Genomic DNA, 16189 nt, shown 5'->3' with positions numbered 1-16189 from the left:
GGCTACATAATACTACACACATTCTAGGTGTTAAGTAACAGTTTGCTGAATAGGTGGATGAACATGACAGATTAAAAACCCCCATCATCACTCATGAAAATAAAGCAGGCAAGGAACAATCTGGAAAGATAAAATCAAACGTCAAGGAGCTTAAAGGCACTAGTGAAGGTAGCACTTCTGATTTAGATCATACTCAGAATGAAAACAAAATTATTAATACCTCCATTACAAACTGTTCTGGGAATATATGGTTCTTGAAGTTGGGCCTCTATTTCACCACGATGCTGTGTTATGATGGTAAGTGAAGTATTGCCTTCTGAGAAGCCTCACCTCATCTTAAAAAGTTAAAGTTCCACGTGGAGCATGCAGACTTCCTTGAAGTAACTGCAGTATTTCCATAAAAGCCTGCAACTGGTAGAAAAATATAAAGCACGCTACCAATTTTGTAGATATTGAGAGAGAGAGAGAGAGAGAGAAAGAGAAAGCATGTATATCTGGGTGAGAGAAAGACAATGTATATCTCTGGGTAGTGGGATTTATGGGGAATTTTGCTTTTCCTTTTGTACTTTTGATATTTTAAAAATCTTTAGGCAATAAGGGTATATAGCTTTTGTAATAGGAAAAAGTCAATGCTTGTCTTAAAGATTGTAATGTGGGGCCTCCCTGGTGGCGCAGTGGTTGAGAGTCCGCCTGCCGATGCAGGGGACACGGGTTCGTGACCCGGTCCGGGAGGATCCCACATGCCGCGGAGCGGCTGGGCCCGTGAGCCATGGCCGCTGAGCCTGCGGGTCCGGAGCCTGTGCTCCGCAACGGGAGAGGCCACAACAGTGAGAGGCCCGCGTACCGCCAAAAAAAAAAAAAAAAAAAGATCGTAATGCACATCACAACAGGAAAAGGCAGTGAACGAGAAAGAAGTTATTAAATCTATGGGCAGGTTAGGCATAAATACAGAGTTGTTACCATTATAGTAATTAATGAAAGGGATATAAAATTTAGGAATCTTACACCCATTCAACAGGCCCATTCTTTTAGGGTTCATAAATGAAATCTAAAATTTTATTTAGTATTCTTAAATTTGATTTCCCATTATTAATAGAAAAAAGCCACAATTGTAATAATTGTCTGTTTTCATTTTTAATATCATAAAAGTAAAGGGTACTTTCTCCTCCTTACATTTATGAATCACTCCAACTCTGTCAAAGTTCTTTCATCATATTAAGGTGGCTTGATTCTGTGGGTAAACAGGCAATGCTGTTATCGCTAAAAGTGAAGCTGGTGAATGATGTGCTGGAGGCCACACTGATAGTCAGTGGATGAGCCAAGGTCACCTGACAACTCAGCTTTATCTCCTCTGCTCCTTTCAAGGTAACCGATCCAACCTCACACCCACTTCATAATAGCCAGACATTCAGAATACTACCCAGCACAGCCTTACTAACTTGTAGCCTCTAATATCTTCTTAGCCTCAACTGCTGGTTCCATATTTTCAATTTGCATCTCCTCATTCATGGCCTTTGGGATCAGCATGTTTTTCCATTAGGATACACTATCGATGTAATTCTGCTGCATGTCTCACTGCCAGAAAAGCATCCGTATGAAATTCTTCTTATATCTTCTCTGTCTGATAGGTGCTGTGACAGATAAAAGCTCTTAGAGTGAGTTTTCCACTTGAAGTCTAGATGTTTTAAAGAAATTGAAGTACTAACAACAACATGCAATGGGACTTTGCTGTACTGGATTCATGAGACCTTGTTCCTATACTTCCACATTCCCCATATTTTGAGTGTTCTTCAATCAGTGGATTAAGATGTGAGGATTCATGTCTTTTGTCCCTATATTCCTGCCACACATGCGCCATTCAATTTGGCAGACAAAATCTAGTGCTACATTTCCTATTGTCCTAAGAGTCTCAGGGCACTTGAAAATTACAGGCAAGCTTGATAATATTTGTTTAAATTTAACATAAGATAAGATCTCTTACTCCATGGAGCCTTGATTGGAACCTCAAGTCACAGGACTTGACATAATTATATCAACTTTTATTCATCCATGTAAATCTACATTAATCATGTGCAGCACAGTTTAAACAAATCTATGAAGAAAAATATAAAACAGAAAAAATGAAGGTTTACCTTGGTGTGATTTTTAACCTCTGAAAGATCTGTTTTATTTCAAAATTATCTCTATAATAATTTAACAGTGTGTGTTCCTTTGTGTGTTTAAAATAAAATCATAAAATCAAAAATTGAGAAAGGAATTCATAAAACATAAGACAAAAATTAATAAAAATAATTCTATTTAATGCTGACTGATAAATCAACAAAGGACAATAAGGCAATTATGCAATCTTCTGAATTTTATGCCTCATCTATATAGTGAAACTAGCACCCTTTATTTTTGTTGGAACTAAATCCTTTTGGAAAAGCAACTTAGCGACGTTTAGCAAAAGCAAAACCAAAGAAAAGGGTATTCATATTTAACCACTCTTTCATGTATTCAAAATGGAGGTGATTAAGTAAATTACAGTGTATTTTTAATTGAAATTTGCACAATCATCACAATAATATTTTAAAGTTTTAAAATCTATCACGGGATAAATAAATATCAAATAACAACTGAATTCCATATGGATTAAATAAATAGCATTATAATTAATTTAAATATGATGCAAATACTAAATCTATTTAGCAAGGGTTAGGGGTTTTCATGTGGACAAGACTGTCTCAGCTTAAAAGTAAAGCAGATATTTAGCTTATACAAAACCCTATACACATGGCTTTCATTCTCAAAGATTGGTGACCTATTTTCAGGAATGAATGTCTGGGCTACACAGAGCAATATTAGGGGAAAGAAAGACTGATAAATTTGTTGAGGTGAAAATAACATTAACAATCTTCATAATAAAAATTTGCATAAAACCTAAAACATGGAAAATATTTGAAATAAATATGATTGATTAAAATAAGGTAAATAAATATATTTTTAAATAACAATGAAGAAAAACAGGTGAGATCTACCATTCAAGGAACATATTATTCCAATATTTCACAAACATTTCTAATTTTATGAAACTGATACAGCCTTGGCATCAAAATCAGAAGAGGACAGTGTGAGAAAGGAAAATTATGGTCCATCAAAAATTCAATGCAAAATCTAAAGCAATTATTAGAAAAATCTGTTAATGTAATTCGCTACTTTGACAGGTAAAGGAGAAGGAAATGCATGATTATCTCACTAGACGCCAAAAAAATAAAGCATTTGATAAAATGTTTATCCTTGCATGTTAAGAAAAAAAAAAAAAAACCAACTAAGCAAGCCAAGAATGAAATAGACAAAAAACTTTCCTTAACTTGATTGAGTCTACCCAAAGCCTACATCTTATATTATTCTGAATAGTGAAATATTAAAAACATTCATGTTACTATCAATAACAAAATAAAGATTCTCAATATTGATCTTCCATACAACACTCTACTGGAGGTTCTATTTTGAATAACCAAAAAAGAAGTAAAAATAAAAGATATAAAGACTAGAAGAAATAAAAAACATATTCAGCTAATTTGTCTACATAAAACCAAAATGTAATCTACATAATATTATAAATAATTAGAAAGTTTATGCAAGTCATGGCATGAACCATTACTCTAGAAAACTGTCCTTCCATTAAATTGGCCAAATACTCTAATTATACTCATGCTTCAGGATCTTCGCACTTGCTGCTCTCTCTTCCAAGAATGCTCTGCCCTTAGATGTAAGCTTAGCTTGCTCTCAACGAATTCGAATGTCTTCATAGTAGTAAGACTTCCCTGTCACCCTACAAAGGGCAGTAGCCTCTCCTTGCCTCTGACACACTTTATTTCCTCTTACTCCACTGTACTTTTCTCCATGGCCTTTACTGTTTGAGATTTCTTCATTCATTGATTTATGCATCCACTTGTTCATTCATGTTGTGTCTTTCCCTCCCCTCTCTTTCTAGAATGCAATTAGAATAAAGGTGAGGATTTTGTCTGTTCTGTTCACTGCTGTATTCCCCAAACTTTGAAGAGTGACTGGAATAAAATGGGTGCCCCAAAGTATTACTGAATAGCTGGAGGCTGGAAGAATAAATATTGACACATATAGACTATCATTAACATGAAAACAGCCAACCTTCAGGGAGTACATATATGCCGAATGAGAAGAACACTGGGCTTAAGTTTGATCCCTAAAGAAACAGTGTTCAAGGGATGAATAGGAGAAGGGTCCCCAGTGAGTGAGACTGAGAAAAAGCAACCAGAGAAAATGATGATGATACTGATGAAGATAATTACAGTAATTACACTAGATTTTGTTTTATCAAACATTATGTCCTGATACAAAACCCTTTCATATTAATTATTATTCTGTATTTCTTTTTGAATCCTTAAAAAAACCCTATGAGGTAAAGACTACAATAATCTCCATTTTATAGATGAGAAAATTGAAGTTTAGGGGGTTAAATAATGTTTCCAAAGCTACAAACCATTAGTGGGACAGCCAGGATTTGAGTCAATACACTACCCAGTTATGGAAGTCAAAGGACAGGTGACTTTCAAAAAAAAGGGACCGTGATAAACACTGTCAAGTGAAACTAAGATTAGAATCTCTGATCAGAATTTGTGTAATTCTTATACAATTAAGTATACACTTGGCCCGTTGAGCTACGTTCTCTACCAATAAAAGATTTCACTTGGATATCATTTAATAGATTTTCCTTCAATGTAACAGATATAAAGAGAGAGAGAGTTTTAAAAATAAAAATGATGTCTGTGAAAACAATCTGGGAGTCAGTGATAGCAATCCTCTCATTATTTTAGTGATTAAACCTAGCCAAAGCTGGTGGTGATTTAAAGTTGCTATTTGTTTGATGTCGCCCTAGGAGTCGAAATAGTAGAAATATTTCTACTTTCTTAAAGTTAATATTCATTTTAAATTGCATTGATTATATATTTTTATGGTAAGCCTATTTCAAGTCTACTTTGAATTAAAAATACCAGCAAATAGATATAGTTTGTATTGATTTAATATTGTAGAAGTATATTCACTATGTGCATCCTACACCTATTTAAATCAATACAAACTATATCTATTTGCTGGTATTTTTAATTCAAAGTAGACTTGAAATAGGCTTACCATAAAAATATATAATCAATGCAATTTAAAATGAATATTAACTTTAAGAAAGTAGAAATAGTTATTAATGTTACATTATTTATATACTGGATGTATCACTGACCAAAGCTTGAGTAAAGTTATTATAAATAGTTTGTATGAGTGCACTTAAAGGAGATAAGAGAATCATCAATTGTATAATCTGCACTCTCATTCTTCACTTTTCCCACAAACTCGTCTTTTTATTTTATTTTAGTTTTTTTACAAACTCCTCTGTTAAAAAATTGATATTTATCTCTTCTTGTAAAAAGCTAATAACAGCACCTTCCCTTTCGCCTGCCTCCATTTAAAGAAAAAAATGCCAGGTTAATAACAGTTCAGTTTTACTAAAGGGCATCATAGAAATCATAAGGTTTGAGTTGGGTCTTGAAGGTTTGGTAGAATTTGATAAGTGGGAGGAAATAGGCAGAAGTCAACAAGAAAACTATGAATGGAAAGTTTGACACTGAAATGATTGGGCCATGGGATGCCTGTCAGGGTGGAGTACAATTTAGATTTGAATACACAGGGTGGGACATGATTATAGAGGTCTTTGTGTATCCAGTAAAGTAGTTGAGATATAATTAGGTAATACCAAGCACAGTCTCTGATATAAAGTTAACTAATGTTTAAAGAACCTAAAATAAGGAGACTTTATGTAAATAACTATGCCACAACTCTCCAACAGGGCAAAATGAGACCTCAGGGGCAACCCTCCAGATTGATACCTACAGCATGCATTCAAGTTCAAATACTCAATAGCATCATAATATTTCATGTAGAGATATTCCACAATTTGTTCAACCTTTCTCTTTCGAAAAACATTCAGGTGATATCCAAGTTTCTATCATGACAAACAATGATGATATAAATACATAGTCTCAAGGTGCCTGATTTTCTGTAGGGAGGGTTCCCTAACTAAGACTATGGTGCTTAGAATTTATGTAAGTGCCAGAAACGTTCCAGCAAGGCTGTTATAATTTGCATTCCTCTTGCTTTTGATGAATGTGGATGCATCAGCTCCTTAAATTTGGCAAAATAATTGTAGTTCATTATTATTTTATATTTTCTTTCCCTGTCTATTAATGAGAAAGATCATTCATGTTTCTGACCTTTTCTTCTTCCAGTTTTATTGAGATAAAATTGACATACAGCACCGTATACGTTTATGATAACATTTAGCATAATTATTTGACTTACATAATCGTGAAATGATGATCACAGTCCATCATCTCATACAGACACAAAATAAAAGAAGAAAATATTCTTCCTTGCGATGACAGTTCTTAGGATTTGCTCTCTTAACAACTTTCATATATAACATGCAACAGTGACAATTATATTTATCATGTTGTACATTACATCGCTAGTACTTAATTTATCTTGTAACTGGAAGGTTGTACCTTTTGACTGCCTTAATCAATTTCCCCCTCCCCCTAACCCCTACCTCTGGTAACAATAAATCTGATCTCTTTTTCCATAGGTTTGTTGTTGGGTTTTGTTTGTTTGTTTTTAAGTATAATTGACCTACAACCTTATGTTAGTTCTTGGTTCACAACATAGTGACGGATGTTTCTAACATTATAAACTGATGACCATGATAAGTCTAGTTACCATCTGTCACCATACAAAGCTACTACATTATTATTGACTGTATTCCCCATGCTGTACATTTCATCCCCGTGATTCATTTATTTCGTAACGTATATTATATTTGTGCCTCTCAATTTCCCTCACCAATTTCACTTACCCCTGACCCTCTTGCCTCTGGCAACCACTTGTTCATACTTTTGGTATCTGTGACTCTGTTTCTGTTTTGTTATGTTTGTTCATTCGTTTTGTTTTGATTTTCTTCTGTGAAAATCTTGGGTCATTCTACTTGAGAACTGTAAAACCAAATATGTAGTTTTCCATATTCTGTGTTTCCAATCTTGCTTTAAGAGTTCTCCCCAACCCTTGGGCTATAGAACTATTTTTTAAAATTGTTTTTCTGAACTTGTGTTGCTTTCTGTTTTTACATTTAAATATTTACTCCATCTCAAATTTATTGTTATGAAATGAGATATGCACTAAGTTTGTTTGTTTGGGGTAGAAAATTGTTTCAATAAATGAACCACTATTTCCAATTGAATAGAAATTTTTTTTCACATATCAAGTTCCCATATAAAATAAGAAGTAATTCTGGGGACTTCCCTGGTGGCACAGTGGTTAAGAATCTGCCTGTCAATACAGGGGACATGGGTTCGAGCCCTGATCGGGGAAGATCCCACATGCTGCGGAGCAGCTAAGCCTGTGCACCGTAACTACTGAGCCTGTGCTCCACAACAAGAGAAGCCACCACAGTGAGAAGCCCGCGCACCAAAATGAAGAGTAGTCCCCGCTCGCTGTAACTAGAGAAAGCCCACGTGCAGCAACGAAGACCCAAAGCAGCCAAAAATAAATAAATTAATTAATTTTTTTTAAAAAAAGAAGAAGTAATTCTGGTCAAAATTCTATTCAACTGATCCCGTATTTCTTGCTATATTTTCTTGGATCATAGACTTCATATCATAATTTTTGAAACACTTGGTTATGTATTCCTCCATATTAACTAATACAATAGTTTTATAAAGTTATAAACAAAACAACGTAAGTAAAAAAGATTCTGACTAAAATGCACATATTTATTTTGAGACAATCGACATAATTAAGATATTAGGTCTTCCTATTCAGAACATAATATTGTATTTTCCCCATGTTTTGGATTTTTGTAAAAGTTCATGTATGAGTATATATGTATGTGTGTGTATATGCATATTTATGAAAATTTCAAGTTCTAAATAACTGATGTTAAATTGTTTTAAATATAACTCTAAGTTGAAACTCCCTTATGTTGGTTTGAATTAGAAGGTAGTCTGGGTGATTGAGAGAGGTAAATTTGATATTCATAATCCTGAGTTTCAAAAAATGTAGGTTTCAATACATTACATAAAAACAAAGTTAAAAAGCAAGATGAAACTGAAGATATTAACAAATTTTTATTGAAGTACTTGAAAAAAAATTCTCATAAATTTTCACTTACTGTGCTATCAACTGGAGTATAAAAATAGTTTTTGAGTCATAGAAATTTCATAACCTCTTTCATATAACAGAAGTATTAAGGGACTTTCACAAGATAATATAACTAATTGAGAACAGCCAGATTAGAATATGAATCTGTTTAGTCTTAATAATTTAGGATACATCAAATAATATTATATAAGTAAATTTCTTTTACTCAGTTTATACAACCCAGTTTAATAAATGCTGAATGCAAGGGAATGAATTCTTTTAAATTGGTTGAATGTCACTCCAGGATGAATTTCTCTTCTAGAAATGTATACTTCAGGATTAATAGTTCAAAAATGTATATGTTAGTCACAAAGAGACATTTCTATATTTGGGTAAGATGTCACATATGCCTCAGACTGGTGCCGAGTGATTTCAAGGTAAAGCATTTGGTTGAATTTGAGAAAAGCTAGCAGTTTATGGGTTAATAGTTAATCACTTAAACTGATTAATGGGTGTTAATTAGCTTATGTGTAGGTCAGTCATTGTGAATGCTGTGTGACATGAAAATGATTCAGTTAATAATGTAACTAATGTTATGATAAGGCTGAGAAAAAGACGTTGAACAAATACTCATTCATAAATCTTAGACAGAAGAAAAGCCAGAGCAAACTTCCAGCTACGCAACATAAGAAACGGGGACATGAATTTGGTTTCCAGATCCTCTTTTAACTGGCTCTTCTACTTAGTTGTAGATTACTGGGTCAACTGTATAATTCAATCAGTTGGAATTTGTTAAATGGTGGAGTGTGTTGTTTGTTTACGAGTAATGTGAGTATACATTTTCATGCATGTATGTTTGCCTGGGAGTAGTGTTTTTATGTCTGTAGAGTTTACTTCAGCTAAAATAAGTCAAGCATAGTGTGATTTTTATCTACAGGGTTATCCTCATGATCTTTATATCTATCCTTAAATATGCCAAATGGCAAATTTGAAAAATTTGGAAAAATACAATATTTCTAACAAAACTATTTTTAGGTAATAGCTACCAAGCACTTCTAGTGACCTATTTATTTATTTTAATGCTAGAAAAATATGCTTTTCGGGCTTCCCTGGTGGTGCAGTGGTTGAGAGTCCGCCTGCCGATGCAGGGGATACGGGTTCGTGCCCTGGTCCGGGAAGATCGCACGTGCCGTGGAGCGGCTGGGCCTGTGAGCCATGGCCGCTAAGCCTGCGCATCCGGAGCCTGTGCTCCGCAACGGGAGAGGCCACAGCAGTGAGAGGCCTGCGTACCGCAAAAAAAAAAAAAAAGAAAGAAAAAGAAAAATATGCTTTTCACTTGTAACGTTGGCACCACAGAAGGAAAGAGGGAGAGTTGCATATTGAAGATATTGAATAAAGCGAAGCACGGGATGGAGACAGAAAACAGACTGGTGAATGAAGCATGAAAAAGAGGGAGCAAGCCCATTTTCTGCATTTCCTAAATGTTTCTGAGATCAAATGCCTTATATTTTGGACTTCTTTAAATTTCTGAGGATTTAGTAGATAGCAAAGTGGCTACTCAACAGAAATTTCTCAGCTGCCGGAGCTCAGCAAACAGCAGTCTCTCAGCTTGCTGCCCTCTTCCTGTCTTCAATGTCACCATCTTCCAAGGCAAGAGGTCGTGTGGGTGGCACTCTCATCTTTCCAATGAAGTCAGTAAGAAGTGGCCTTTTATCAGTTGTTATTCATAGCCAGCTAACAGACTGAAGAGAGGGGAAAGGTCATTGGCCCTTATTTGATTCAGGACTTCTCTGAAAGTCCCCTTTCAGGGCAAGATTTTGCCATGAGCACATGGCCATTCTGTAATGGAACTCTGAATTGTTTAGTTCTGTTGACCAGCTTTCCCTCCCAGAAAAGTAGACATTAAAGAAAGTGAAATCTGAACTGGAAGGTATCTCCGGGCATCTGGACTAGACCTCTCTTATTTTCTGATCTCTTTGCTTCGAATTGTTCTATCCCATGCTTGCTCTCCCTCACACCCCCAGCATCGCTTGATGGGTCATATGCACAGCCTCTCCTTTTCCTTTGCTACAACCCTAATTCAGACTGCACTCGTTACCAGGCTCCGTTATCTGCCTCTGCCCATCTGCCTCTTAATTCAAGAATCAAAATATGCTAGCGTGATGTTAATACTTCGGAATTACTCCATCACTCTCCTGGTTCAATTCTTGTATGACTCCACCAATGTCTACAAAATAATGCGATTCAAAACCTTCCCTCATCTTGCCCTGATCTACACTGAGGCATTTTATGATTATTTATCTCTATATGATTTATCCCATACTCTAAAGAAAGTATTTGCTATGAATCCATCTTTCTTATTTTCTTCTTGTTGTCATTTTTCCTGTAACTTTTCTACACTGTTAGTTCCAACCAATCTTAAGTTTAAATTCCTCCTAAAATCCTTTTCTAATTCTACCAAGTAAAAATAATGTCTTCTCTAAATTCATTTCCCTTTTGCTTTATTCATACTCTCCTTAGGGAGTTTACTAATTTTTTATGCTAAAACCATTTGCATAGTATTATACTGTGTGTGTGTGTATGCAGGTGTGTGGGCTTGTGTGCACACGCACCATATTTTTAGGACTAAGGAGAATAATTATGATTATCCTCAGAGAAGTATAAAAGGCCTTAGACAAATTCAATACCCAACCCTGATAATAAATAATGAATAATCCAATTCAAAATGATTGCTTAAAAAGTTGAGTGGTGTAAATAAATAGATGGATAGATAGATTGATAGATAAATAACTGGGAATACCAAGTATAATTTGTGGTGGGCATGAATATTGGTATCTGCTTCAGAAAATTGTTTGACCCAGAAATTCCACTGCTAGATACAAGACCAACAGACATGGACAAAAATGTGCATAGGAGCAATATTCTGAATAGGCACAGACTGGAAACCACAGAAATATCATCAAAAATAGAATGGTAAATAAATTGTGCTATATTCATAAACCAGAATATTATGCAGAATTGAAGTAACAAAAACGATTGCTACTAACAATATGAATATATTTCAAAGAGCTAATGTGGAATGGAGAAAGCTAGACATAAAAAGTACATACTTTAATTTGTTTATATAAAGTTAAAAAGTATGTGAAAGTAATCTGTGGTGACAGCAGTTAGATTTGTGATTACAAAATGGAATGACTGGGAGGTGACAAGACGGAGGTCCCTGGGGTGCAGGCACTCTTCTAGATTTATTTTTTATAAATTTATTTATTTTATTTTTGGCTGCATTGGGTCTACGTTGCTGCGCGTGGGCTTTCTCTAGTTGCAGCAAGCGGGGGCTACCCTTTGTTGCGGTGCATGGGCTTCTTCTCCTTGCGATGGCTTCTCTTGTTGTGGACCACCGGCTCTAGGCACGCAGGCTTCAGTAGTTGTGGCATGCGGGCTCAGTAGTTGTGGTGCACGGGCTTAGTTGCTCTGGGGCATGTGGGATCTTCCCGGACCAGGGATCAAACCCGTGTCCCCTGCATTGGCATGCAGATTCTTAACCACTGCGCTACCAGGGAAGTCCTCATCTAGATTTTTGTCTGTGTCTTGTCACACAGGTGTGTTCACGTTTTAAAAAACGTTTCAAGATGTACACTGATCTCTGTGCATTTTACTGTATGTATGTATGCTATACCTCAATAACAAGTTCAAAATGAATAATTATTGCAATGAATCAAAATATATTGAATAAAATAAAGGAAGAATCCATGGGTTCATTAGTAATACTCAATAATTAAGAGGAGAAGAGAGCAAAGTTGTACATACAGAAGAATGCCAATTACTAAACTTAGAAGTGATGGAAGAACAAGAAACCCCCCAATTTTCAGACTCCATGTAATACTTGATTCAGGTGTGTAATTAGCACTCAATAACAGGCAATTGTTTAAGTGTTTTGTTTTATTGTTATTTTTCAATGCAATGCTTACTTGCCCTCTGGGACCTGGATAAACAATCACGTGTGCCAGCTGGGCTGACCTGTCAGAGTCCCAGCAGACTGCTGTCTGTTAAGTATATATAGTTTATGTGTTTTGTTTGAATATAACTGGTGAAAGTGATGGGGTTTTTTAAAAAGCAGTAGTGATTTGGGGTTTTTTTGAGTTTTGTTTTGCTATTTCATTCCATTCTTGACCAAAGCTTCCTTTAAGTCGTTTATTATGGAAAATTGTCACACTAACTTAAAGGAAGGGGTGGGGGAAATACATAAATTGTCTTCTAAAAAATTAAATAAAATACTGAATATCTTAAAAATATGTATATATATATAGTGTGTGTGTGTGTCTTATGAAATAAATGGATATTCAAAATGGCCAGATGAATTAAAAGCATTTGAGTTTAATTATTCTCATATAAAGATAACACCTCTACTTAAAAATAGTGCTACTGAAGTTTCCTATGACTTTAGTTTTTCTCTACATAGTTGTTTCTTTTGATCCTTCTGTGGTTTTTATCATATTTGACCAGCAGCATATTTTAATGTGACGTGCCATCACTTTTTCTGCCATGCCTGTTTAACTTGTCCTTATGTAGCATTTATTTTCATAGAGGCCTCTATGACTTTGCACCAGCAGGAAGAAATACTAACCAAAAATTGTAAAGCAGCAGGGTGTAGTGCAGTACGTACAGGCCTGGGTGTCAGACAGATGGACCTAGGTTCAAATAGCAGGATTCCCACTTACTTACGGAGAGACCATGTCTCTAAAATGTGAATAATGAATAGTGAGGGTGGATGTGCTTTAGGCCTACTAAATAGTGCCTATTAAATTATTTTTGTCATTACCATTCCTAGAGTATAACCCAAAGGAAATTGTTCATAAGCGCATTGGTGACCTGATTCATTGGGAAGCATTTCTTTCTTATTTTTTTCTTTTTTAATAGCTTTATTGCGATATAATTCACATACCATAACATTCACCCACTGAAAGTATACTATTCGGTGATTTTTAGTATATTCACAGGGTTGTGCAACCATAACTACAATATTAGAACATTTTTATCACCCTCAAAAGAAACTTTGTGTCCTTTAGCCGTCACCTCCCATCCCTTCCATTACCCCCAAGCCTAGGCAATCACTACTTTCTCCGTATACAGATTTGCCTATTTTGCATATTTTATAAAAATGGAATCATACAATATGTGATCTTTCGTGACTGGCTTCTTTCACTTAGCATAATGTTTTTAAGGTTCTTCCACAGGAAGCATTTATTTCTAATAACAGCGATGTTAGAATGGGGCACTTCTTGTCATCTGGAAAATATACCATAAAGGAATGGATGAAAACAGAAAGCAGAGGGGCTAGCACTCTTGCGTTCCACTGCCACCTGTAATCGCAGGGTGGATCTTAGGACTGCAGAAGATAAAACACAAACAAACAAGCAAAAACCTGACTGAAGAATTTAAAACCTTCTATTGCAGAGGCAGATCTTGGGTTTAAAACAAATCATTAACTATTTTGTAGCGTCTTTCTTATTATTTATGGAGCCCATATCACTGGGGAAGAAAAGCAAAGATTGTCAGCCAGAAAATAAGTTGGGAGCAAGAAAGTCTTTTATCAAAGAGTTTCCATAGGCACTGAGTTTAAGATATGAAATGTCACAATTCGGATTGAACAAAGAATAATGTGTCATTCTATTGCAGAGCTAGTTTTTGTTTAATTTTCTATTGTCTTTTGAGGGGAAAAAAGCCCTAACTCTCCTGCAAAAAAACAAAAAACCTGACAAAAGACTTATGAATCTTGTTCAACATTGCTATAGCACGTTGTTTAAATTCACAGGCTTGAGCAAATGCGTTACTACTCACGAACTCTGCTTTCTTTTTTCTAGGTGCCTCCCATACTCCTTGATAAGCAGTTCTCTGAATTCACTCCAGACATTACACCCATCATTTTGGCAGCCCATACAAATAATTACGAGATAATAAAACTTTTGGTTCAGAAAGGCGTCTCGGTGCCCAGACCCCATGAGGTCCGCTGCAACTGCGTCGAATGCGTGTCCAGCTCGGATGTGGACAGTCTCCGCCACTCCCGCTCCAGACTCAACATCTACAAGGCCCTGGCCAGCCCCTCTCTCATCGCCCTGTCCAGTGAAGACCCTTTTCTCACAGCCTTTCAGTTAAGTTGGGAGCTCCAGGAACTGAGTAAGGTGGAAAATGAATTCAAGTCAGAGTATGAGGAGCTGTCACGACAGTGCAAACAATTTGCTAAGGACCTACTGGATCAGACAAGAAGTTCCCGCGAGCTGGAAATCATTCTTAATTACCGCGATGACAACAGTCTCCTAGAAGAACAAAGTGGAAATGATCTCGCGAGACTCAAATTGGCCATTAAGTACCGTCAGAAAGAGGTGAGTTTTGCCAGACTTTATCCATCAAAATGCCACAGAATTTAAATGGTAGTGAGGGAAATTGGTACCCCAAAATTAGGTTGGGGGTTTAAAGCATTTTCTGTTTAACTGTAAGTGGATGATATTTCTTGTTTGCCAGATTACGGATGATGAAACACATTGAAGAGGGGCGGTAAGTAGGTTAATAATTAGTGATGGTTTTTGACATCTGTGTTAAAATGTGCACAGTTAATGGTGTGTGATGGTAAAACTAATGAATTTTAGAATCTCTGCACTAAGAGTTCTGGTTCTGCCATTTATAAGTTTTGCTACTTCAGAGGGTCACACAGATCTCTTTGAGTTTCGGTTTTCTCATCTGCTTAAGGGACTTTATATTTGATTTTATATATGTATATTTCTTTATACATATGAAATATTTTACTCACAGATTTGTAGGAAGTGTAAAATGAGTGGATGTGTGTGAAGGCTATTAGTAAATTATAAGGTATGATCCTAATAAAATACATTATTAGAAGTTATTAATAAAGGAAAGCCTTTAGTCCAACAGCAGATGAAAATACTAAAACTTCCTTCATGTCTGGCTTAGTTTCTTGATTTGTTGGGAATGAGAAGTTAAGAAGTCAATTGCAAATTGCAGAAGAGTAATAAATTTTTCATTAGATTTCCATGGATTTGAACATTAAATAAGGAAAATTCAGATCTATTACACTTATCACCTAGTGTAATTGTTGTTTCCATCACTGATTTTGAGTAAGTTCTCAAAAATCTATTTACTTCTACCTCCAGAAAATATTGGTTTTCTTTTCATTGGTGAATTATAGTAATTCTTCTAGAACAAAAGTTGGAAAAAACTATGTATGTAATATAAGATGAAAAAGAAAGAGAAAAAGAAACTTCTGAAAAAAATGTATTCATTTTTTTTTTAACTTGGCCCTAAATATTCTACATTAGCACTGGCTGCTTTATCTATTGCTACTTACTAAATACTTAAGATTGAAGATACCTGAATTTGCTTCTTTGAGTTTTTCCTGTAGTTCTTTGGCCAGGTGTCATGGGAGCCTAAAAGTAATTAACAATCTTTTCCCTGAACAACAAAGGAAACAGCTTCATTCCTGTGCATTCCCACTGATTCTAAAATCACATGTACTAATATCAACTCATTTTTTTAGGGTATTGTGTTTAAGACTCAGGGCTCTTTTTTTTTAAGGGACTAGAATAATTTTAATATGCAACTAGAAGAAATTGATGAAAAATTTCACATGATTAAAGATTGTAAAATACTAAATATGAAACTTACAAATACACCAGATAGATTTAATTGATATTTATAGGACATTCCATCCAAAAAACAGCAGATTACACTTTCTTCTCAAGTGCACATGGAACATTCTCCAGGATAGATCACATCTTGGGTCACAAATCAAGCCTCAGTAAATTTAAGAAAACTGAAATCACATCAAGCATCTTTTCTGACCACAACACTATGAGATTAGAAATGAATTACAGGGGAAAAAATGTAAAACACACAAACATATGGAGGCTAAACAATATGTTACTAAATAACCAAGAGATCACTGAAGAAATCAAAGAGGAAATCAAAGAATACCTAG

General features: G+C 35.3%; 1 protein-coding gene across 6 annotated transcripts in view; it reads left to right on the top strand.

Annotated features, from left to right (window-relative positions):
* The window catches only part of TRPC4 (transient receptor potential cation channel subfamily C member 4), a gene marked incomplete at both ends in the record, with an annotated part of 116981 nt that overhangs the window by 15544 nt on the left and 85248 nt on the right, over positions 1-16189 (top strand). For 5 of the 6 annotated variants that reach the window (XM_082859258.1, XM_082859257.1, XM_082859256.1 and 2 more), the window contains one exon: positions 14061-14579. The exons of the other annotated variant lie outside the window; for it this stretch is intronic. In XM_082859258.1, coding sequence (XP_082715384.1) covers positions 14061-14579 — 519 coding nt within the window. The remainder of the gene's footprint in view (positions 1-14060; positions 14580-16189) is intronic. 6 annotated transcript variants of the gene reach the window in all.

The sequence above is a fragment of the Leucopleurus acutus genome (assembly GCF_964270905.1).
Source record: "Leucopleurus acutus genome assembly, chromosome: 18".
Classification (NCBI taxonomy): Eukaryota; Metazoa; Chordata; class Mammalia; order Artiodactyla; family Delphinidae; genus Leucopleurus; species Leucopleurus acutus.
Note: the sequence above shows the minus strand (reverse complement) of the source record. Positions and strands in the feature narration are given on the sequence as shown.